This window comes from Heloderma suspectum, chromosome 7 (assembly GCF_057233095.1).
Source record: "Heloderma suspectum isolate Gila_16-S chromosome 7, 16-S_ref, whole genome shotgun sequence".
NCBI classification, from domain to species: domain Eukaryota; kingdom Metazoa; phylum Chordata; class Lepidosauria; order Squamata; family Helodermatidae; genus Heloderma; species Heloderma suspectum.
In genome coordinates, this window is record NC_139464.1 from 70,995,632 (window position 1) to 71,019,253 (window position 23,622).

Below are 23,622 nucleotides of genomic sequence, written 5' to 3' on the forward strand. Positions count from 1 at the left end.
CTGAATATGCAACCCCAAGTGGGGATTGTTGCGTTGTGCAAACCTGGCCACTGAGGATTATGTGAGGATTAAACAACCCTTGCATAAACCTCCAACCCTTGTTTAGCCCTAAAATAACCCTTGGTGGTCAAGTTCACTTGACATGACAACCCCCAAATGGGAGTTGCATATTCGAAATGTCACCCACACACATCTGGCACATGCCACGACTCATGAGTTAAACAATCCCTGATGAGGCTGCCTTCTTGTGTGAACCAGGTCATTGCCATCAGTAAGATGATATTACCTATCAACCTTAAGGGCTTCTCCACACAGAGGCTTTCTATCCCATGATTTTACTGGTGCTTTTGCTTCCGGATTCTTTGAGAGATTAAGATCAGCGCTTTACATGCACTCCCCTTTTTTCCCCTTTATCTGTGAGTTCTATATGTTTCATTATACAGCCACTAGATGGTGCCATTGTTATAGCTCCACTTCCTCTTTACACAGACAAATTCAAAGCAATTCAAAATGCTTCTTTTTATTAACTCATTATTTCCGTTTCAATTTAAGCTGTGGAAATGGTCAGAAGCCACAAGAGAGGTGGAGGTCAACGACATCATGTAAAGGACCTGCAAACTTCCGTGAGTAACCAATCTCAATCGCAGGATAAAAGCCGCATGTGGAGAAGTCCCGGGTCTCTGCACTGGCTCCCAATTACTTTCTACTTCAATTTCAAGCTCCCGGTCTTCATATTTAAGGCTCTTTACCTATGACTATGGGGTTAGATTTGGGACCTCTTCAAAAACTCATGGATCTTGAGTAGCTGCCCAGCCTTATCGGCACAGCCTAAAATGACACTGGCTTTTCCAAAGTACCACCATTCTTATGCTGGCTCAACTTTAGGATGTTCTCAAGTGTCAACTGCCAAATCTATTCAGCGCTACTTACTTCTAGACCATAGATGTACATTTATTGTACATCTATGGTCACTTGTACATTTCACATATGGACACTTGTACATTTCGTTCAAAAACTTAACAAATGCAATACAGAAAGAGCTAGTCTGCAAATGACTTTTTCCCACTCTGAGATCAGTACTTTAACACCAAACAGCAAGTCTGAGTGAAATATCTGGAATGATCTCTAGTACAATGTGACACTGGAAACTCTATGCCATAAGCACACTGAGTCCATCAGATAGTGCCACTTGCCTGGCCTCATTACGATCCCATTCTACTGTGCAGATTAGCAGTTCAGGCTCACCTGAGCATGAGTATGGTTTGCAGAGATCAAATGTGCTAAATGAGCAAATCTTGAAGAATGTCCCCTAAAGATGTCCTCAAAGACCTTCTGAGGATAATCCATGGGCCCCAGACTTGAACTTCGTTTCCCAAAAATAAAGGGTACCATGTGCTAACCGTAAGTCATTTCATGGCCAAATAAGCTTATTTTTACACATCCCAGTGGAAATAATCACTGATACAATGCAATTCTGAACATCAAAGAAGAAAACTGCAGTTATCAGAACCTAAAAGAAACTAACAGGTTTGCTCCTGGCCTCAATCTTTTGCATGCCATATATTAAAATTTGACTTTCACAGTATATATACTTAAGACACTGTCATTTTATTTACACTATATGGAATTTAGAAAAATCTCACCTCATATATGTATGTATGTATGTATACACACACACACACACACACTTTGAGCAGCATCCTCCATGTTTCTGTTCTGTTACTACATTTTCTCCTTTATGTTGGTTTTCTGCCCCCCCCCCGCCCCTCCATTTTTTCATAATGACCAATTCAAAGCTCACAGGTGTGTGTCAGGGGGGATGTTAAAGGAAAAAATCCAGCTTTGGCTTCAGTGGACACTATAAACTTGTGTACAAATCCCATTTTACAACAGGCCTGCGTGAATACACTGTGATGTGGCAACAGTGTAATAAGGGAGAGAGGTTTTGTAAACAGAGCCTGAATTAAAGCTAGAGGGACTATATAAAGATAATTCTATGCCTTGTATTGAAGTCGACACTGAATACCTCTGTGAAATTTAAAATCAAATTTAAAATGCATTTTTTAAACACTGTTCATTTTAAAACATTGTTAATTTTACGAAGTGTCTGAAAGTAGGTGACAGATTTTTTTTTTTAAAAAAACAAAACAGTTCCTTTGTAGTATATTTTAATGAAAGATTCTGCTGACCCATAACATATACAAAATGTTTGGAACATGTTTGTCTTTTTAAACAAGAGGGTATTAACAATTCCTACTAGTCTTTGTTCACTTACAGTAATTCAAAATGTTCCACACAAGGCACTAGACTTCCATGGAAATATCTATTTCCCTTATGCCAGCTGTTAATGAAATGCCTATTAATCCAATTTCTTACCGTACTCTTGTTAAAGTTAAAAGTATAAATACAGTTCTATTACATCAATATTTTATTCCATGGCATTAAGTTTCAAAAACAGGAACATAATAGTTTTCTCACACAGGAGTATCTACAGGAGAGGAGAATTTCTTTCAACCAAAGATGTCACTGTTACCAAAGTAAGTCAATGGCTAGTTATCAAGATGAACACTGTGCATTTCTTTCTTTACATATGTTATAGCCATTTGTATGATGAATATTGACCATTAATTTAATATTTTGTTTCACTTTGAAGTTAAATGTTCAGGTTCAAATTCATGTTGCATAGACAATGTTTTCTTCAGTATTTCAGCCCTGTATGATGTTTCCAGATTTTGTAGTTAAAATTAATAAATTAGACCTCTCATAAATACCTGTATGCCAGACTCCACTTTTATTGCAAGGAAATAAATCTGTGTTATTCTTCATGTTATTCTCGCAAAAACGCACTGAAATTATCAGACTTTCCTCAAAGGATAGTATTGGTGCTTTACAAATGGTTTTCAAGTACATTTCCTTTCTGCGCATAGAGTGTTTGTGCAAGGGAGGAGAAAATGTCTGTTCTGGGCTAATGTGCAGAAACAGCAACAAAAACAGTATTCAAGAAGTAAACCTCTTTAATTAAACAAGCTACAAAACTGTGATATAAGAACGACAAAGCAGTAAAACAACTAGGCTTTCATGGTTCTGCCATATTCCATCCAGGGGTTTATGACATATCCATCATTCTCAAGTCAAGGAAAATAAGCTTATATGACCTTCTTGGAAAATATTTGATCCAGCTGGTTCCATAACCTATAATAAACCAACAATGTAGTCTGTGGCCCAGTTGATTCGTTACATGGAGAGCCACTGCAGGGATGCATTACTGGCAATCCATACAGAAAACTTCTTATTAAAGAACTCTAGGCCAAAGGTGCCTTTCAGCAGCTTTGGCTGATTCATGAGCTGCACCCCTATCTATTGAAAGCAGATCTTATCAAAGTCATTAATGCCCTGGCTACATCCAGACATGACTGTTGTACTTTGCTTTATCTGGAGCTGCCTTTGAAGACACTTTGGAGGCATCAGCTCATGCAGAATGCAGTACTCAGTTGTTTGTGTGGCCAAGCATATAACACTGATTCTGTACCAGCTGCACTGGTGGCCAATGTATTTTGGGGCCAAACTTAAAGGTTACTGCTGGTTACCTTTAAAGCCCTAAATGGTTTGGACTAAGTTATTTGAAGGATCTCCTATACCTATATGAAACTGCGCTGGCTTTAAGATCGGCTGCAGAAGCCCTGCTTAGGGATCCACTGGCAGGGTCTATCTGACTGAGAGGCACAAGGGGCAAGGTCCTTTCAGTGATGGCCCCATAATTGTGGAACTCTCTCCCATAGGAAGTATGTTTGGCTTCCTCATTGATTGCTTTTAAATGGGTCTTCAAGACCTGGCTGTTCATATCTACTCTTAATTGAATAATCCTGCTAGTCTTTATTTTAAAGCTGTAATTTTAACTGTTGCTGCTATTTATTGTTAGTTTGGAGTGAAATGTTTGTAGGTGTTGGTATTTATTTATGTTAAGGGGCCGTGGTGGCTTAGTGGTTAAGACACTGAACTGCAGACTGGAAGGTCGGCAGGACAGCAGTTCGAGACCCGAGTGCTGCGTGACGGAGTGAACTCCCGTCTTCAGTCCCAGCTCCTGCCAACCTAGCAGTTCGAAAGCAAGAAATTGCAAGTAGATAAATAGGTACCGCCTCGGCGGGAAAGGTAACAGCGTTCCGTGCACCTCGGTGTTCAGTCATGCCGGCCACATGACCACGGAAGCGTCTTCGGACAGCGCTTGCTCTTCGGCTTAGAAACGGGGATGAGCACCGCACCCTAGAGTGGGACACGACTGGTGGGGAACACCTTTACCTTTTTTTTAATTATTTATTTATGTTATTCAAAATTATTTTTAGGCCGCCTTTATTTACTACATTTCAATAGGCAAACTCTCGGCAATTCAAATCTTTAAAAACAGAACCCTCTCAAAGTATCATTAATTGTATTTTATCTTTTAATTTGTTCTGTGTTCATATTTTAAAAATATATCGAAAGGGCTTTTTGCCCAGAAAGGAACTATAAAAATACCTAATTAAATATAAATAATTATACAGAAGTAGCTTCCATTTCTCAATAAAAACCATGATTTTACCATTTAAAAGCATGTTGTGTCATAACATGAAAGCCTATGCTGCTAAAACAAATGACAAATCAGATTCTTCCACCACAACCCCAATTTAAGAAAGTCACCCTATTTGCTATAATGATTATAGCAAGCTTGTTGAGTTTAAATTTACTTTTGGAATGTTCTGCTATTTAGAGACCATGACATAAATATTTTTATAAATATAAAAGCAGTTGACACCTAGTTACCCACGTAGAGAGAAATCTACAGCCTTGTCGGGCATGTATACATGGACATATCATGAGCATTTGATGACAAATAACCTGTTTCCTGATGTATTGGTTGCTCAGACTTCATGCCCATGAAACAGCTTTGTCCTCCAGGAAGAAAAATATCCTTTAAAAATCAGCCAGTATTCCCAAAGTCCACTTCCCTCAGCCCCATATCATTCAAAACCTAATGCAGAACTGACAGGCTTCCTTGCAATCATCTTAACATGAAAGAGTAAAATTAAAGAGAGACTTGAACCTATGGAAGGAATAAAAGCACTGCCATTCACAATAATAGCACTGTCTGAGGCATTCTGAAACCTGAGATTGTTTTAAAGATCGGCCTGTTCCAGACTGTTTAAAGTTAAGATTGTACGTGAACTGATAAATGACTCCTTTGAGAGTAACATGAAAACAGCATATTCAACATAAGATTGTAAAGCTAAACATACCTGAATTGGAGTCAAACTTTGTTTCTGATCTAAAACAAAAAAGAATGGAGGGAAAATCCTTTAATTATAAAGAACTGTTTATGTCATGGGTCCAAACTACAAGCATATGTCTCCATGTTAATGCACCTTGTCTGCAAACATATTTGATCCTAAATGTACTTTCAATCTATTTTCACATTAGCAACTTTATCAATATTAATTTCAATTTGCAGAACTAGTAAATGCAACAGAAACCTCTGAAAAAGTTAGAAATAGAAACACAGTATTAGAATTACAAAACACACATTTCCGTTATGCGTAATTTATATTTGATTTTTAAACATTTATTAGCATGATTCCTCCTTGATATTATACTTGTGAGGAGTACTTCTTTGCACCGCATCATCAGATGGTCGTATCGATGTGCATTCCTATATCCCGCCACCCCCACCCCCAAAAAAATGATAGTTTCTCTTAAGGAGGTTGGAAATCCAACCTTCTTGTGAATTCTTATTGAACAAGAGAATAGCACATGCAAAACATACTACCTATTGTTGTCTGTTTACTGTGGTGTTTAGCGTATCATCAATGAAACTCAATAGGCTGTACATTTAATAATGAAAAAGAGGGCGAAAGAGGAGAAAAATTCGCCTTTGTGGAACATCATGTTTCAGATATTGGTTAATAATAGTTCTAAACTCAGAAGCCTTTGAAGCTCTCAATTCAGCTGTGGGAAAATGTAAGTTGGGTAATTACTTTTAAGATGCAGCTGAAGTGCTGTCAAGCAGAATTAACGCTATGACTAGGCCTATCCGAACAAAACAGCTATAAGAAGCATTCTCTAGATTTAACTCTCAAACCAATTAGCGGGCATGCTCCAGCCAGATTTATATCACAAATTAACAATCAGTGGCGTGTGTATGTGTGTCACCCATGCACATATGTGAGTCTGTGTGCACATATTATATTATATATATATTCACAGCTGCCTCAGCAAGATACAAAAACTGATCAGCAGGAGTCTTCATAAAAGAGGTTAGTTTTTTAGGGGTTTATAGAGAAATGTTTTTTATAGAGAAATGCACCCAACCTAAGTGGGAAATGGCAGATTCTTTCAAACCAAGAGAAGATATTGGTGTGCTTTGGGAACTCATGCACATTTGTTAACCACATAGTATAAACTGCTGTGTTAAACAGAAAAATGAATTTGTGTAAAGCAAGCATTTTTAAAGAATTCCAGTCAACTTCAAGGTAACTGGAATATGTCGTTAGATGGAAAGAGTCAGAAAGCCAAGAAAACTGGGGGAGAAGAGTTTGGAAAATGGAATGGAATAAATGGAAAATGACCTCTTTGTTCTGAAACTTTTTTTAAAAAAAGAGAAGCTGTCAATATGATCCAAAAGTAGTATAAGGGACGAAAGCAAACATTCTTCAGCCAGAAATACAGTCCTATAGTGCTAAACAGCGTACCAGCAGCACTAATCAAAGAGTTAAATCCCCATTACAAATGGACCAACACCATTGCACTAAATAGTGTAGCATGGTCACCCAAGGCTGCAGATGGGTGGGTAGGTGGGTTTACAGAGCCCAGTGCAGCTGTCATGTGGCCAGAAATTTCACACATGCCCTGAGGGGGTTGGTGCTGAATACAAATAGGGTATTGGGTTTTGAGGATCCTGTCAGCAGTCCTGCTACCAACTTTGTTTCCTCTGGGCACAATCCACCAGGAAGTTCTTCTGTACAAGCCTCAGTGAAATCCAATTTTCTAGTCTCTTTCACAAGCAGGCTAGTTCAATTTCAGTCAACCTAATTTATATCATTTCCCATTTGTATATCAGATATTTCCTAAAGAAAATATGCATACTGATCACTGCAGTGGTTAATGCATGTTGACCGACAACTTAATAGAGCCTTTACATTACTTAACAGAATATACTTTAAACACACTTAGGGTCAGATTCTGTCAGACAGCCACGTGAGTCATTAGGCACATCCCACAAAATAGCTCACAAATGCAACCAATGGAAGGACAGCCCATAAGAGTAGGTAGCTGATGGCAATAAACTCCTGTAGAAGGAGCAGCATATGGGGAAAGTGGTTAAGGAATATCATTTCTCAAATAAATCTGTAACAATGTTACATTAATATTAGACATTGTACAGGATACATTACTTACTTAATTCTAATATGATCAAAGTTAAGTTGCATTAAGATAGTAACTAGTTATTACAGACAAGCAGCATTCTTTCTACTCAGAGGTAGAGGGGTAAAAATTAAAGTGCTTCTTATTGTCTTGCTGTGTACTGAATAAGGGGTATCATTATGACTAATTTGAAAACTGGACAGGATAGTATGCCTCCAGCCAAAGCTAGATTCTTAATACCTTTGATGATTTGCTAGAGCCTGGCTACCACGCCCATATCAAGCCCATTATAATAGTGTGTGACATATTGTACCATATTTATTTTGGCCACCAGAAGAATATGAAGGCTGCAATCCTATACAGACTTACCTGGGAGTAACTCCCATTGACCTAAGTGGGGCTTACTTTTGAGTAGGCATGCACAGACCTGCACTGCAAATGTCTTTAAAAGCTTAACAATGGTATAAGTGCTAGGCAGAGAACTGATAGCACTTGTATACAGTATATATAATGTATATATACTGTATACAACGATACAGATCTTCTCATTCTGGCAACCACCTTGCCAACTTCACCCTCTCTATCTTTATGATAACTTTTTAATCAGCTTGTATGAACAATCCATTTCAATCTTGTTTAATTTATTTTTAACTTTGTATGCCGCCTAGAGTATTTTGTATATAGGTGGGATATAAATTGAATAAATGAAAAAAATACCTTCTTCTTCAGACACCTTTTTTTAAGTGTATTTTTCTGACTTCAAGCAACACCAAGCTATTTTACAGTTACATAAAGATGTCTCAAGCTTCCCCCTTTTTAAAAATTGCAAACAGCCCCAAAGTAGCAGTACTCAATGGAATCATATTTGTTTGGGTATTTTAAAACATTCTGCCCTACTTTTCTATTGATAAGCCTTTGAGGAAGCTTAGAAACATTAAAATAATTCAACATAAGATCCAAGAAAACTATTATTATTATTATTAATCATCCCATTATAATAAAGATAGCCAGAAAACACATCATTCATCATATGCTTAAGAGAATATATTTTCACTTTGAGCCTGAAAGATAATAAGGTTGGGTGCCACACAAATACCTCCTGGGAAAGTATTTCACAAAAAGGGCACTACCACACAAAAAAGCCCTGTCCTCAGTCACCATCTGCCTTATCTCTGAAAGCAGGAGCACCCAGAACAAGGCCTAAGAAGATGATTTTAAGGAACAGGCATATTCATGGCTATGCACTAATTTAGGAACTTTTGTTTTTGCAAGCTATAAGATTTTTTTTGTGAGCTGTAAAGCCAGTAATCACAAAATATGGAGGTGCATATTTACTGCAGACAAGTTGCTACAGAACACACAGCATGTAGTACAGGGAACAACACATTAGGGAAACAAACCATAAGGACTGCAAGAGAGAGACTCCTAATACATACAGTAGCCACCTGTAGGAAGATTATAGGGAAAGCCAATGAGATGAGCTAATGTATCTCTGACTTATTGATAACATTTTTTCTTTAGATGACCATATGTGGGGAAATTCCCTTAACGATAACCTCAGAGTACTTTTGTAACAGAAAAGCTGGATTTCTTTGGGCAAGGATTGTAATACTGTGCCACGTTTCCCTATGAGAAAAGAAGGGAAACTTCTTCTTCTGTAACGTTTCAAGTTGCTGGAATTAGCAAATTAAATGAAGAGTGATATTGGGTTTCAATGGTTCCTTTTATCTGTTTTGCTGAAAAAGATAGAATTCTGTCTTAAACATGTACTCAAATATGAAGGTCTTTCATCTGGAGAACAAAATTCATGAGTTCCTTGACCTGGCATGTCACATGGTAAAGACACAGCATAAATCAGTCCTATTAAAATATGAAGTTTGTTAATCTTAGTACTGAAGAACCATTCTCCCCTTGCTGGCAGAACTAACTGGTTCACAGGCCATGATTATATATTAGTTAAAGAACAGATAACGATGGTGCAAAGAACAAAAAATTAACAGATGCCAGTCTGACACCCAAGAGGAACTAATACAAACATGGATTTGGGGGCGGGGAAGGTGGGGGGAAATAAATGAAACTGTTACCTCAATTTTACATGATGATGGTCCTCCTAATATGTCAGAGGATGTACTGGTCATCCAGATTTGTCATGGAGGAATTTGTTGAATGACAGACTGTGAACTTGTGTTTTTAGTTTTACTTCTCATTTATGATGGTAAGGAGTGGGAAATCTCTAAACTGATCCTGTTTCTATCCTCTGTCTTTGCTCCTAAAAGGCTCAACGTTTTTGTTTGAGTCATGCTGTTCTCATGATAGCATGTCTTCCAAGAGTGAGTCTGCACTGCTGCCTTTCTACACATGAATCCTGATTCAATATGAATTTAATGTGCACCTTACTTGTAGATTTTGATGTAGCCCTTGCATTATCTTGTTTAAAAAAATACCCATCTCAACAAGGACTTCAATTATACTGCTTCCATTTCAAGCAAAGAAAATGTGTTCTCAAAGCCTACCAATATACCTGGCACATGTAGACCAAATTAATTGATCTTGTACCCATTTTTCTTTTCTTATTTATAATCTAGAAATTTTGGTATTAACTGCAAAACTCTGTAGTCAGGATTCAACAAGCTATGCAGCTAGTTCCATACATCCATTGGAGCTTTGGGCTTGTGTTTTGCAAAACAAGAGCTCTCCATGCCACGTAATAAGCCCCCTTTGAATCTGAAGGGACTGAAGGCCATTAGCATTAGGGATCTACTGATCAAAGAAAAATGTCAAATCCCACTTAGCATACCAACAGTTACTTTCTAATCCAAGATTTCAGGTTTAAAAAACAAAAAAACAGTTAAGGGGATGTCGTAAATAAATTCTGCTTTACATCCCAGTTAACCCAAGGCAGCCCAGCAGGTGAAAACATGGGAAAATACAGCATTAGATATATGGAAACAAAAAACTTGGCAAATGCCACAACTGCCTTAGGGTCCCTTTCATGAGAAACACACTTACCAGGGAGCAAGACTTGCTGAACACAGTAGGAATTACTTCAAAGTAAATAAGCACAGGATTTGTTAGGCTGTAGTCCTTGTCATACGTACCTGTGAGGATATCCTATTGAACTCAGTGGAACTTACTCCAGAGTAGACATGCTTAGGATTGTGGTGCTAGTAACTGAACTGCAAAGCAGCTTTACAAACTCTGAGAACTTTGAGGGCAGCAGAGGGAGAGGGAACCTTCAGAGGATCTAGGAAGCAGCCCTGCATTGTGCCTAACTGGGGGGGGGGGAATTCCCTGAGCACTTTAGAGATCCTCTCATGGAATTCCCCACCCACCCAAGACCTCTCAAAGTGTATTTATTTCTATAATGTATGAGTCATTTTCCCAATATCTCAGGACTGTCCGAAAGCATATTCAAGGTACTGAGCAGGCTGGAAAATAAACGGTTGTGCCACCATTTGGAGCAACCCATTGTAATCTGATGTTTCAGGATGGAGCAGCAGCAGTCACTGCTTCTCACAATTCCTTGTAGCAGGAATACAGAGCAGGGACTGGAGGAGGAGGAAAAGGAAGAAGAACTCTTGCTCTTTAGTCTTGAATAGCCACAAAGAGCCAAGTCTCCATCAAAACTACTTCTCCAAATACTGGAAAGATTTATGTCTGTGGACTATAATCCATTTTGTCCTATCCAATGTTAACTAAATTATTTTTATTTTCATTTATTATTATATTTGTATTCTGCCTTTTTTCTTCAAAGCAACCAAAGGCGGCTTACATGATCCTCCTCTTCTCCATTTTAACTTCACAACAACCCTGTGAGGTAGGTTAGGCTGAGTCAGTGACTGGCCCAAAGTCACTGAGCTTCATAGCCAAGTGGGGACCAGAACACTGGTCTCCCAAGTCCCAGTCCAACACTCCAACCACTACACCACCACTGGTTCTCATTTATTAGGGGTCTCTTCCTAATTTATTTAGGGTCAGTAGCTGTAACTTTAGTTAGCAGCCAATTGAAGGAGATATCTTTGAAGATTTACTGGCAGATGGGGTTGAGGAGACTTTTTCTATCAACTACTATTTGGGTCCATATTTACAAGAAATGAAATCCAGTTTAAGAGAGTGATGGGGAGAGCAATCCTATGGCCCCAGACAGCATCTAGGGGGCCATAGGATAGTTTGGATTCCAGGATCCAAGGTCAGAGACAATGCACTGACCTCAGACCCAAGAGTCCGAGCTCCCCGCCCTCTCAACCTTCCAGCTGGCATGAAGAGCTGAGCTCTCAAAAGTGACCATGTAGAGGAGGGGAAAGGGGTGGCTCTGTGAGCAGGGTAGGGACTGGGGAAGCAGGGATTTGAGCTATCCCCAGCTTCCTTCCCTCCCCTTCCACAGAGCCCTAGCTAGATGGGCAAAAACACCCATCCAGCAAAAATGCAAAGTGGGAGAAGTGTGGAGGCAACGATTGCCTCTGTGCTCCTCCCACTCTGCTTTGGATGCCCATCAGGCCCTGAGTTCAGAGGCTTACGGCCATCCCCATAGGATTGTGCCCTAAATGTCTACAGACCAACAAAGTATCTAAATAATACCGCCACACAGAAATAAGCCTATACAGATCATCCTAATGTAAAGCCAGGTTATATGTTTATCTTGTGATGGCACTCCCAAATTTGAAATTTGGTAACTGCTGCTGAGCTGAACGTTCTTCCATTGTCACTTAAAAATAAATCTGTCTTTAAAATAGTGCTGTGCTGAAAATTTCTCCACATCTTTTTCGACCATTCTCATTCAACTTGATAGAAAAGAAATGGCTTTCAAAAAGTAATTCAAAGGAAGGGAAATTTCGGAGAAATTCTTCTGGGTTGGGTTCAGGGTTCTTGTGCTTACTTTACTTAAGAGGTGGCTGAGGAGTGTGTATGAGTGTCCTGTCTTTCATTGTACAATCATCTCTCTGCACCTGCATTAAAGGCAAGATGTATCCACAATCACCCCTCAGAATTTTTATTCATTTGAAAGATTATGAGGAAGGTGCTGCACCCTAAAGAATGACAACTAAAGCTGAGCCAAAATTTCTCAGAAGACGTTTTTCTCAGAAATGTCCTGAGATTTTTCTTTTCTTATCCCACTAGGAATAAAAGGCCATTTTGCAGAATTTACCCACATTTTCTTCCTCATTTTTGGAGGGGTTTGCCTTCCCTCTCCACCCCCCCCCCCACAAATGCCCTGTAACAACGCTAGGAATGGGGTATTGTGGCGAATGCAAAATGCGGGGCAGGCTGTTGCCACTTGCAGGGACAGTGCAACCCCCCCACCTGCAAACCCTTACAAAAAAAGAAAGAAACTGTGCTACAACCCTTTGCAATGGTGAGCCCTATGTGTAAGAAATTGTTGAAGAATTTCTCTTCCCACTGGAGAAATTTGGTGAAATTGTCTCCCCAATTTCTCTGCTCACACATAGGGTGGAGAATTTCAAGAGGTCATTTGTGCACAGTTCTACTTTAAAATATGTCAACAGTGTCTTCTGTGGAGTGAAGAAAAAAGCAGCCCAGACCAAAAAAGCTATCTTTCAGTTCTCTTAACTTCACGGGTACGATTGTAACTGGGAGTTCTAGGCTCTGGATGCAGTGCTGGTGGACATGCAGTGAACAAAAGGAGTTTGCAATCACAGATTGGGCGTGGACCAACAACACAAAATGGTTTCTAATCAATCATAGGAGGAGGGAAGAGGAGATGAAAAAGAAGCAGAAATGAATACTTCTTTGACCCAGCAGGTCAAACCGAAGGGGGTGGGGAAGGAAGTGAGAATCATAAAGAAGGGGCCAAGCAATACATTAGATTACAACAACTTGATTGCCCTCCACTTGGGGAAGCGTATGACCTATTTTGAAAGAATCTACACAGACACACACCTGGTTTACACATCACGGCAGCAATTCCTGGGTTATTTAATCCAGGAAATGAGGGGACAAGCCGTGTGCTTGTCATTTCCGCTTTTAATTAACAACACAGAAACCAGGTTTCTGGGTTGTTTCATGACAAGCAAACCCAGAAACTCTGGGTTGTTAATGGCTTAAACAACCCAGAGTTACCCAACAACAAACTACGGGCAATCGTTGGGTTAACCCTGTGTTGTTTAATCCATAAACAACCCAGAGTTCTAGGTTTACATGTCATAAAACAGGGGCATTCATGGGTTGTTAATTAAAAGTGGAAACGATGAGTGCGCAACTCACACACTCCACTCACTGCTGCAATTCCTGGGTTAAACAATCCAGGAATTGCCCCTGTGAAGAACCAAGTCACAGCCTCCAAGTGTTGCAAAGTGGAATACATCCACAAATGTGTAAGCAGAGTACTGGTGGAAGAGGAAAAAGCAACTGAAGGGATCTTTAAAAGTACATGTAGATAAGGTTTGAGACTTCATGCAAGAATTAAGGTCTATCTGCCTGAGATGCATGGACTTTTCAGGGAGAAAAGCAGCTGTGTGTGTATGGTTATCATCAGGAAAACAGCCCAGGAAGAAAGGGATGAAGCATCCCCTTTCCCCTCACCATTGCTCTGACTGAATTTAGAGCCCCTTTTGGGTGTGGCAAATGAAAAATAATAATCTGGAGACACTCCATATGACACCTGTGTCATGTCTAGTTTGGTTCTGAAAGACTACATGCACTCAGGACCAGCCTTAAGATGAGCAAGGTATTGAGATCTCTCTTTCTCCTCCCTCTTACTTTAACACAATACCTAGTAGACTGCATTGTTTTCTGCATTGTTTACATTGACTTGAAGAGTTTAGGAGCTTTTCTACATGAGGCTGTTAATCCTCTGTATCTATTTTCAGTTTGTCACAGAATTGAGATCCGTGCACTACACAGGGAGTATTTCCTTTCCTGCTTTTCCACTACATAACCTCTAGGTGGCACTGTGGTATAGCAGAATAGCCAAATACACAAGTAAAAAATACATTTTCTTTCACATTTACAATTAAATACCGCTCTATCCCTGCTCTAAAAACACCCGCTGAAAGTGCTCTTTAGACAAAGAAGTGGAGTCAAGACTGGAGGGTCAAGATACCATCTCAGGAACCTGTAAACAACCATGAGTTGTTTGACAAGCATATGATCAATGCCTTGTGTAGAAAAGCCCAAGGCAACTAATTCAAATCCATATCTGGGTCTTTGAAATATCTGCAAGGAATCCTAAGTTTATATCTTGAAATCAGTTCGTTTATGTTCATATTCAGCTCTGTTTTTGTACATTTAGCTATCCTATCAGATTCTTTTTTATTTGTTCATACTTTCCCCCCACCCCACCCAGGTATGAGTCAAAATAAGAGAATTAGTTTTATCGTCACATTCCCATTTATTGCTCATATATAACACTCAAGAAAACAAAGGTACCATTATTTTGTAATTGTTTTAATCTACTCACTTGAACAAAGGAGTTCCACAAACAATACATTTGTATATTCCATGAGCTTTGTGATATGCGTATTCTCCTTCAAAGGCACTAGAGAGACAAAACAACATCAACATAGTACTTTAACAATTAGGGAGTTCTGAATGTGTTAACACTGAAATGGTTTGATAAGTTCTAACATTATATAATGTCTACAATAATTAGCATTTAATAATTTATGCATTACTGCTCCTTATTGAAAAGGCAAAATAAAAATATACACATTATAATCTGAACAGCGACATAAATGTCTCTTGCACAAGAAAAGAAGCTACTGTTCAAATATCGAAGCACATACTCACCTACAAGTTAGGCCAGTCTTCTCCAACCTGGCGCCATCCGGATGAGTTGGACTACAATTCCTAACGGGAATGGTGGGAGTTGTAGCCCAGCACATCTGGAGGGCTGGGGAAAGCCAAGTAAGACATTTTCAGTTCACTCCTTTAATTTGTACCTGACGATTAACATAATTAAAAAAAAAACATTTTGATCCTAAGCATCTTTCTAACAACTTTTCCAGATCTTATTTCTTAGTGCTGATCCTGTATATTAAACATAAAGCACTAATATTAAATATAAAGCCCTAATGCAAGATCCTTGTGGAAGACAGGACACACAAGTATGTTCAAGCACCAAAAGAATCAAACTGAAACTGGGGGGAAAAACCCTAGTCCATGATTTCAAGCTGTGTGAGCTCTATACTTTTATTTGAAAAGGAATATTACTGCTTTAAGGGAATATTTTTCTAAGTTAACAATCTTAAAGGCTAGGAGGTCATTCATCTAATACAAATCAGCTGTGCTACTCCAACAAAAAGTCTATGTGCTCTGCAGCTTGTTTTTATTATCCTTTCACCCTTTTTATGGGGTCCAATATTTTTTTATAAACGGGTTTAAAAAAAATGACCTAATCTCTAGTTGTTTGTGTGCACGAAATCATTTCACTAATCTTGTACACAACAATCAATGACTTAGCTGGATGGCCTCCTGAACTGGATGGAGCATCACCACCAGTCTGCTGAGGGGCTACAGACATCTTAGCGCCAGTGATACCCACTCAGAAAGTCTAGTAAATAGTAGACTCTGGCAGAAAGAGTGTTGCCAATTAACTAGGACCCCACATGTGGCAAAAGGGCCTTTTGGAGTCTGGAACAGAAACAAGGTTGCATCATTAACCCTATTGGATCAGAAGGAGGCTAATGCCTGGTTCAACCTTCTATGGTTGGAATAAGGTGCCAAAGTAGTCAGACCTTGGCAAAGATGTTTACTCTTCATGCTAGAATCAGCTGAGTTATATTCACTGTTCAAGCCTTGGAAGCGAGCTCGTGTGCTTCCCCCACCCCCCCTCCAGGATTTAGGGCTTGCTTCCAAGGACTAAAGCCATGTGAGGGCAGTTATTGAAAATACTTGACATTCCAGCCACAAATGAGCCAACAAATGCTTTCTCCACATGTGCTTCAAAAAAGAAATTGGAGTGGAGTGGAAATGAACAAAATCATACTACCTTTTCTCTCTCTCTTTCCTTCAGCCAAAATGTCTCTACTTACAATGACCACCTTGAAAACTTCAGCCTTAATGGCACAAGGCTATTTCCCTTATGGTTCTGCTTGCCCTGGTGTCTTCCCAAAAAACAACAAAATACTTTCTTAACTGCCATTCCTTCCACACATTTTGTAGTAAACTAAAAACAGACCCTAAACATAAGGCAAGAGACACAGTAGTGTTCATGTCGTATTTATGAAGTCTGTGACCTTGTCCTCCACACTGCAAATTCCTGTCTGTTTTGTGGTGTTAATTTGTCTTAGTCAGTAAACAAGAAACAAGTGCAGAATTCCTCGAAACCAACAAGCTGGGAAGAAAACAGCAGCACAGTGATGAAGGGATTTCTTATTGCCCACATCTCTCTCGTCTTGCCTTACCTTTCAGTTCCTTTCTCCTGAGTAACATGGTACTGCAAGGGTGTCAGCCGCTTCCTCAGTTCTTCCTGGGAAAAGACCACCTTACAGTTCTTTTTATCCCTACGTGACCCTGCAAAGGAAGAGGATACAGGAGAATCTTTTTACTTTAAATCCTGAATAATTGCTTTGGCTGCCAGCCAAAACACAGTGTCTTCATTCACTTTTCCAATGACCAGATTGGATCCTAATGTGTTTGAGAGGCTCAAACGATTGCTTCTTCAAATCCAGCTTTAAGACGTCTGCTGTGCACAAGGCAGGAGACTCTAGCGGAACAGCGATAATGTGATACAGCCAAAGCCTGCTCTGTGCAGAAAAGCCACAACCTTTGGCGAGAGTGTACATTCACAAGAAGGTGACATCCTTACCCTAAACATTTTTAATCACGACTTCCCAGTAAATATGCAAAGGAGCACAGCCTTAATATTGACAAGACATCTATATTGTAGATAAAAGGTAATGGGCATATTATGTTTTAACCCCAGTTTGGAGTAACTTGAAAATCTTGTAATTCATTATTGTTACTTTAGAAGCAAACATTCATTAAAAAATTGACTTTACATTAAAAACTGTAGCTGGCAAGAATATAATCAACCCTGCTGCAGACCATAGGATTTTAAAAATTTTTTTTTTTTAAAAAACCTTCCCCCTCCCAGTGAAGTCCAACAAGAAGGTATCAGGGCATATGTCCTGGTTTCCAACGTGAAAGTGAGTGCAGGAGATCCTAGCCTGCTTGCTACTGGAGCACATGGGAGGGCTGCACCAAAAGGTGCTCTTTGGTAAGACCTCAAGAGAGACCTGGGAATGCTAGGCCATGAAGGTATAGTTAAGATGCATGGGGAGATACCTTCTTTTCATTGTGCCTTGCTGTCTGTATTAAGTTCTCAACACCAGCAGTTTGGACTTTATTTTTGAAAAGTCAACCACAGTACGAATTCTCATTAGTCTGGTGACTACAGTAAGAGATTGTAAGCATGTGAAATACTCCTGCTAGTACAAAGTCTTTTAAACTGGGAACTATTGCAATTTGCTTAGTCTGGAATACTTTTAAGAGCTCCACACACAGCACTTTGAAGGATTAATGGCTGCTGTAAAGATAAATAAATTTCATTGATAACTTTGTCAACCTATCTCTGTTAAAATAAGGTACAAACCTGACACACTTTAATCTGACTTGTTTGTGAACTAAATGAACTGCTAATCATTCTGCCTTGGGACAATCTGAGATACTTTTTATATATACAACCACTGAAAAATACACCGTTGTTAAGGAACTCTTGCTCCTATCATCAGGGCATTCAAGCCCTTCAGTTGGAGGCTGTAATTTGGAACTTTAAATCTAAGTAATGGCATTTGAAAGGATTATCTGCTGCTGATAAAAGACAGATGAGCCATGCTGCATGGTCAATTTGGTTTTTGTAACATTCCAAGCACAAAACACTTTATCTGGAGGCCACTAATTGACCACTGTCTCTTCTGTCTTGGGAGTATCCAAAATCTTGACATACACAACTGAGAAATGCTACCAATTGTTGAGAGAGAAATAGGCCACAATCCGATGCATACTTTCCTGTTGCAACTTTAGTTGAAAGCTCTTATTTGTGTTTTATGATATTTTTATTTAAGTTTTTTGCATCTAGCAATATAAAAGTGGCAACTCTTATTAAAATCAGATATAGAATTTCTGTGAAGTAGTATTAATATTACTAAATGAAAAATCACTGTTAGTGTGGAGGCATTTTAATTGGATATCGCTTTTGGTTGGAGATTATTACCTCTCTTTCACTTTTGTTGTTAATAAAGTTGTTCTATAATAAGACCCAAACTACACATTACTTTGAAGATGTAACTAGCAGCTACTCATTTCTTACTCTAAAATAAGTGCAAGGGTCCTGATATAGATTGGAACGTCAGTATGATGAGTAGGGGAGCTTTGCCCCCTGCTGTGATCCAGTTCTGTACCTTTAATTGCCAAAATGTGATCCATTAAAACAAATGGATGGCAATGAAAACTGGAGTCCTCCATCCATCCTACAACCTGCTAGCAAGAGCCTGGCAGGGTGGGAGGAATGTCAGAGGCTTTTTTAGCCTCTCTGTCCTCTGAAAATATATTTTATGTTAGACAGACCTCTGAGCCCATCTAACACACTCACCTTGTTAGAGGTGGAAAATCCATGGCTCTCCCCTCCCTGTCCACTGGCCTGCCCAACATACCCATTTCCTCCCCTTGTGAGGTTGTGATGTCAACTTCGGGAGCAGGAGCCACCATAGAGCTTTCCACGGCACCTGGGAGGAGATTGGGAGGAGACCCACAATTGGATCTCCTCCTCCAAGGTCAGAGCTCTACATCATACTATGGCTGTCTAGACACTGCCTAGGGACCACAGTATTGCTTTCTTTGACTGATTAAAAGCAATCCAGCTAAGCTATAGGTTGCATAGGTGATATTTTTTAAAGGATGTTATCTTCTGCTCAACACGCTTGTTCTAGGATTGATCTGTTTCTTCTGTCTCTACCCATAATGAAAAGGTTAACAGAATGTGAAATTGGAATAAGGAACATATCTGATTATGCTTTATTATCTTAGGGTAAAACAGGAAAAGATGATAAAATTTGGAGAATAAACCAATAATTGCTAGCTTATATAATTAAAAAAATGAGTGATGACATCAAGCATTTCTTTCAAATTAACATAATCCCTGAGTTACATGTTTATATGGTGTGGGAAGTTTTTTAAAGTATGCATGAGGCTAAGTCTGATATAAAGCTAAGCTTCTAAAATGTTAAAAAATAAAATGAGGGGCAACATTATAGCTAAAATCCAAGGATTAGAAAACAGATGTAAGAAAGACCCTAAAGAAGAAAAAGTCTAAGGGTGCAACCCTATCCAGACAGTCGGCAGCCTCCAAACTCGGAGGCTGTTGAGTATCCAATGCAGGGCAGGAAGAGAGTGGTGGCTCCAAGCTCCAGCCGCCATGCATTTCTGCTAGATGGCGATTTCACCCATCTAGCAGCAACACCTCAGAGTGGGGGGAAGGAGGCTGTGGTGGCCATAGAAAATGGCATAATAGAGCTGCCCTAGTCTCCTCCCCTCCCCAGGAACAACACCTTTTCCCCATCTCTGCGCTCCATTTTCCAAGCGTGGAGAGGTAGCTGGTGTGTTTGTCTCTGAACTTGCTGTGAGGGGGAGGGGGGAGCACGGTTTCCTGGTGCTGAGCCAGGAAGCCAGACTATCCTATGCCCCCTCAGATGCTATCTGGTGGGCATATGATTGCTCTCTAATAGCCTTAAAGTTATATAATAAGCAGCTGAATTTATCAGAGATGGCAGAAACTGATAAGTTTTTAGCATAGTCAAAAGAAGAATACTTTGAGCTTCTACAAAAATACTGAGAAATTTCTAGCATTTAAAGCAGTTGAAAGAAACTCTTCCTATTCAAACCCAAAGTGGGATTAAAGCAAAGGGGGAAATTTCATTAAATATTATTAATCTGAATTGTATGCCTCAAGTAACCCTTCAAAGGAGCAAACAGAATATTTTAAAATTAAAATATCAGATCTGCAAAATTATTTGACACTGATAAACACCTTCTGAATGCAGGTGAAAAGGAATGAAAAGGCCCTGTTTTGATGGATTATCTGCACAATTCTATATTTAACTTTAAAGGATGAACTTGTTACTGCACTAATCTATTTCCTAAATGAAATACTCAACAGTAAAAGCATTCCAGAAGCTTGGATGTAAACATGCATTACACTGATTCCAAGACGGGAAAGTACCCTCCAATGTAAAATCCTATTATCCTATAGCTTTGCTAAATCAAGACCATAAAACAATGATGACTATCATAGCCAAAAGGCTGAATTGTGTTTACATATGTTCATACCAATCAATTGAGGGTATGCCAAAGGACATATTTTTAAAGATAATACCAGGAAATCAATAAAGTTAATATACAAAGGGAATAAAGGTCAACAAGCAACTATTTTAGCCTTTTTTGCCACTGAAAAGGCATTTGATAGAGTTGAGAAGAAAATGTTGGATGGAGCTTCTTAACCAAAATATTCACAACAAAACAAAAAGTATCCTTAACAGTGTGGATGGGTTAAATAACATCGGAATATTCCAAGCAAGGGTCCTTGCTATGACATTTCAGCTATATTGGCTATTCAGTAGGAATGTAGAGAAAACAGACATACAAATTTGGAAGCCTTTTCATATTAGCAGATTTTAGGGCAAACAAATGCTTGTTGAATGCAATTCAATTGCATCTGTACAAAACTGCTGCTAAAGCAGAAATATCTACCCTGATACAGCTAAGGGGATCCACAGGCATTAAATAGGCTTATACACACACCCCTGGATTGTGAACCATGGACACAAACTGGACACACGCTGAAATCAGAGTGAGGGTGCAGTGTATCCAGAATGCATTGTTTTGAATGGAATGGCCATTCCCATCCACACTTGTGTGTAAGTAATTGCACTTTAACACTGTTCACATGTAACTAAAGCTAGATTAGGGCTACTATATAACTATACTGGAAAACTGGAATTCTTAATCCAGATATTACATCCATCTATATCAGGAGTGCACTTCCTGGAGCCAAATCTGGCCTTCCAAGGCTCCTAATCCAGCCCCCCACCCCACCCCGTATTCTTAGAAGGCCATGTCTCTTTCTCCCAATCACTGGTCATTGGTTTCCTGGGTTTTGTGCCACTTTTTGATATTCCTAAAGGTTGACATTCATTTCCGAAGGCTCAGCTACTGGCAATAAGACTTTAAGACAAAATAAGTTGATGTTTGGTGCCCCACCCCTTGTGCTTTCAGTCCTGCCTACTACTGGAGCCGGGGCCCCAAGAGCATCTCTAAATTGGACTTTGGCCTTTGGCTGAAAGAGACTCTACACCCTTGATCTATATGGTAACTGCCATGTTCAGCTCCATACGCACTGTTTGTGGTATGAATGGTGGCAAGCAGCACAGCTCCATTCATCCACCAGGCCACACTAATATGTGGCTTTCTGTTTTAGATGATTTATTTCATATCTTGCATTTTCAGTCCCAAAGGACTTCCCAAGACAGGGTACAAAAAATACTATTATTCAATAAAACAATATACAGCAATAAAGTGACATAAAAGAAAGAAAAACGCACTACAGCACTTCAGAATACCAGGGTTCTCCTACTGTAAAGGTTTTGGAATAGGAGAACTCACAAACTGCTTGGTATTATTTTATTTTTGCATTGGGTTTTATAGCAAATGGTTTTAGTGTAAATGTTTGCTATACATGTTTTAAAATAAATAAATAAGCATGCTAGAAGTACTTTTTGTTCTTCAGAGGCTGTCTGCTTCTCCTTGATTTTTATTGTAAAGGTGGCCAACAATATTGTCTTTGAATGGCTACTTGCACATGGATAAAATATTATTGGAGCATGTATGCATTCACTAATCATCTAGTAGATGAGCAAATGTTCTGCTCCTTAACAGTGCAATCCTATGTATACCTACTCAGAAGGAAATTCCATGGAGTTCAACTGGATTTCATCCCAGGAAAGTGTGTAGTGGATAGCAGACTAATATATTAAGGGCACAATCCTATTCAGATAGGCAGCTGCCTCTGAACTTGGAGGCGACTGCCTATCCAAAGCAGGGCAGGAGAAGCACGGAGGGGATTGTTCCCTCCGCGCTTCTCCTCCCCTGCATTTTCGGCTAGACAGCTGATTGCAGCTGTCTAGCCACAGGAGGGCAGAGTGGGGGAGGAGGCTGCTGTATGACACATTGGATGTGTCGTACAGGCATTTCCGTCCTCCCCACCCTGGAATGCCCCTTTTCGGCCGCTCCGCACTCCCCTTGCGTGCATGGAGGATGGGGCTGTTCCACACTGCCTCCAAGGCAGCGCAGAAGTGGGGGGAGGTCAGTTCTCCAGGAACCGACCTTGTAGTGCGGGCTCCAAGGTCAGTTCCAAGAAAACCACATATCCTATGGCCATCTAGCCGCTGTCTAGCGGCCAAGGGATTGCTCCCTTAATTATCTAACAGTGCAATCCTATACATGTCTACTCAGAAGTAAGTCCCTTTAATTTCTTTGGGGCTTACTCCCAGTTAAGTGAATAACAGAGCAATCCTATGATCATTGCCACCTGAGCCAACAGCCAGGTGGACCTTCTCCAAATCCCCTGGACTTAAAATACAGTGTCCAGAACATCATATACTACTCAGAAACTGTTTTGTGTACAATGCAGCCAAAATTGTATTTTGTTTGGTGGAAGAGACTTTGCAAATGCTGATGCTTGATGACTCTATTATGATATCTTATAACACCCATGCCCATCTCAGCAGAACAACTTTGGCTTGTACATATCTTTTTGTTTTTCTCTCTGGAACATGTAAGATGTTATATATTGGTTTTGGTTGAATTTCATGTTGTTCCTTACAGTCCATGGTTCTGGCATATGGAATTAATTTTGAAAATTAATCCCACTGTCAATAGTGTTCATAATTGCTATCAAATGTTTAATAATATGCTAATCTAATAAACAAATTGTCACTTTTTCATCAATTCCATTAAAGAAAAAAAAGAAAGAAAAAGAAAGAAAGAAAGAAAGAAAGAAAGAAAGAAAGAAAGAAAGAAAGATCTTGTTGTCCCTGGGAGCATCCCAGTGAGCATAAAATTTCTCGAGTTCTCCCTCCCAAAGCTGTAGACACTGCTATGAGTTTGGGAGGGGGACTACACAATACGATCCCTTCCTCTGCCTCCTCACAGTGTGGAAAAAACCAAAGCACCTGCTTCCCAAGGTCGTAAAAGCGGCTGACCTCATAAAAGGGGTGT

The 23,622-nt window shown here is 39.5% G+C and overlaps 1 protein-coding gene across 3 annotated transcripts in view; it reads right to left on the reverse strand.

The window, feature by feature from the left end:
* Positions 1-23,622, reverse strand: part of MSRB3 (methionine sulfoxide reductase B3) — a 102,679-nt gene that overhangs the window by 44,138 nt on the left and 34,919 nt on the right. For all 3 annotated transcript variants that reach the window (XM_084810578.1, XM_084810577.1, XM_084810576.1), the window contains 3 exons: positions 16,755-16,863; positions 14,810-14,887; positions 5,271-5,299 (listed from right to left, as the gene is read on the reverse strand). In XM_084810578.1, coding sequence (XP_084666704.1) covers positions 5,271-5,299; positions 14,810-14,887; positions 16,755-16,863 — 216 coding nt within the window. The remainder of the gene's footprint in view (positions 1-5,270; positions 5,300-14,809; positions 14,888-16,754; positions 16,864-23,622) is intronic.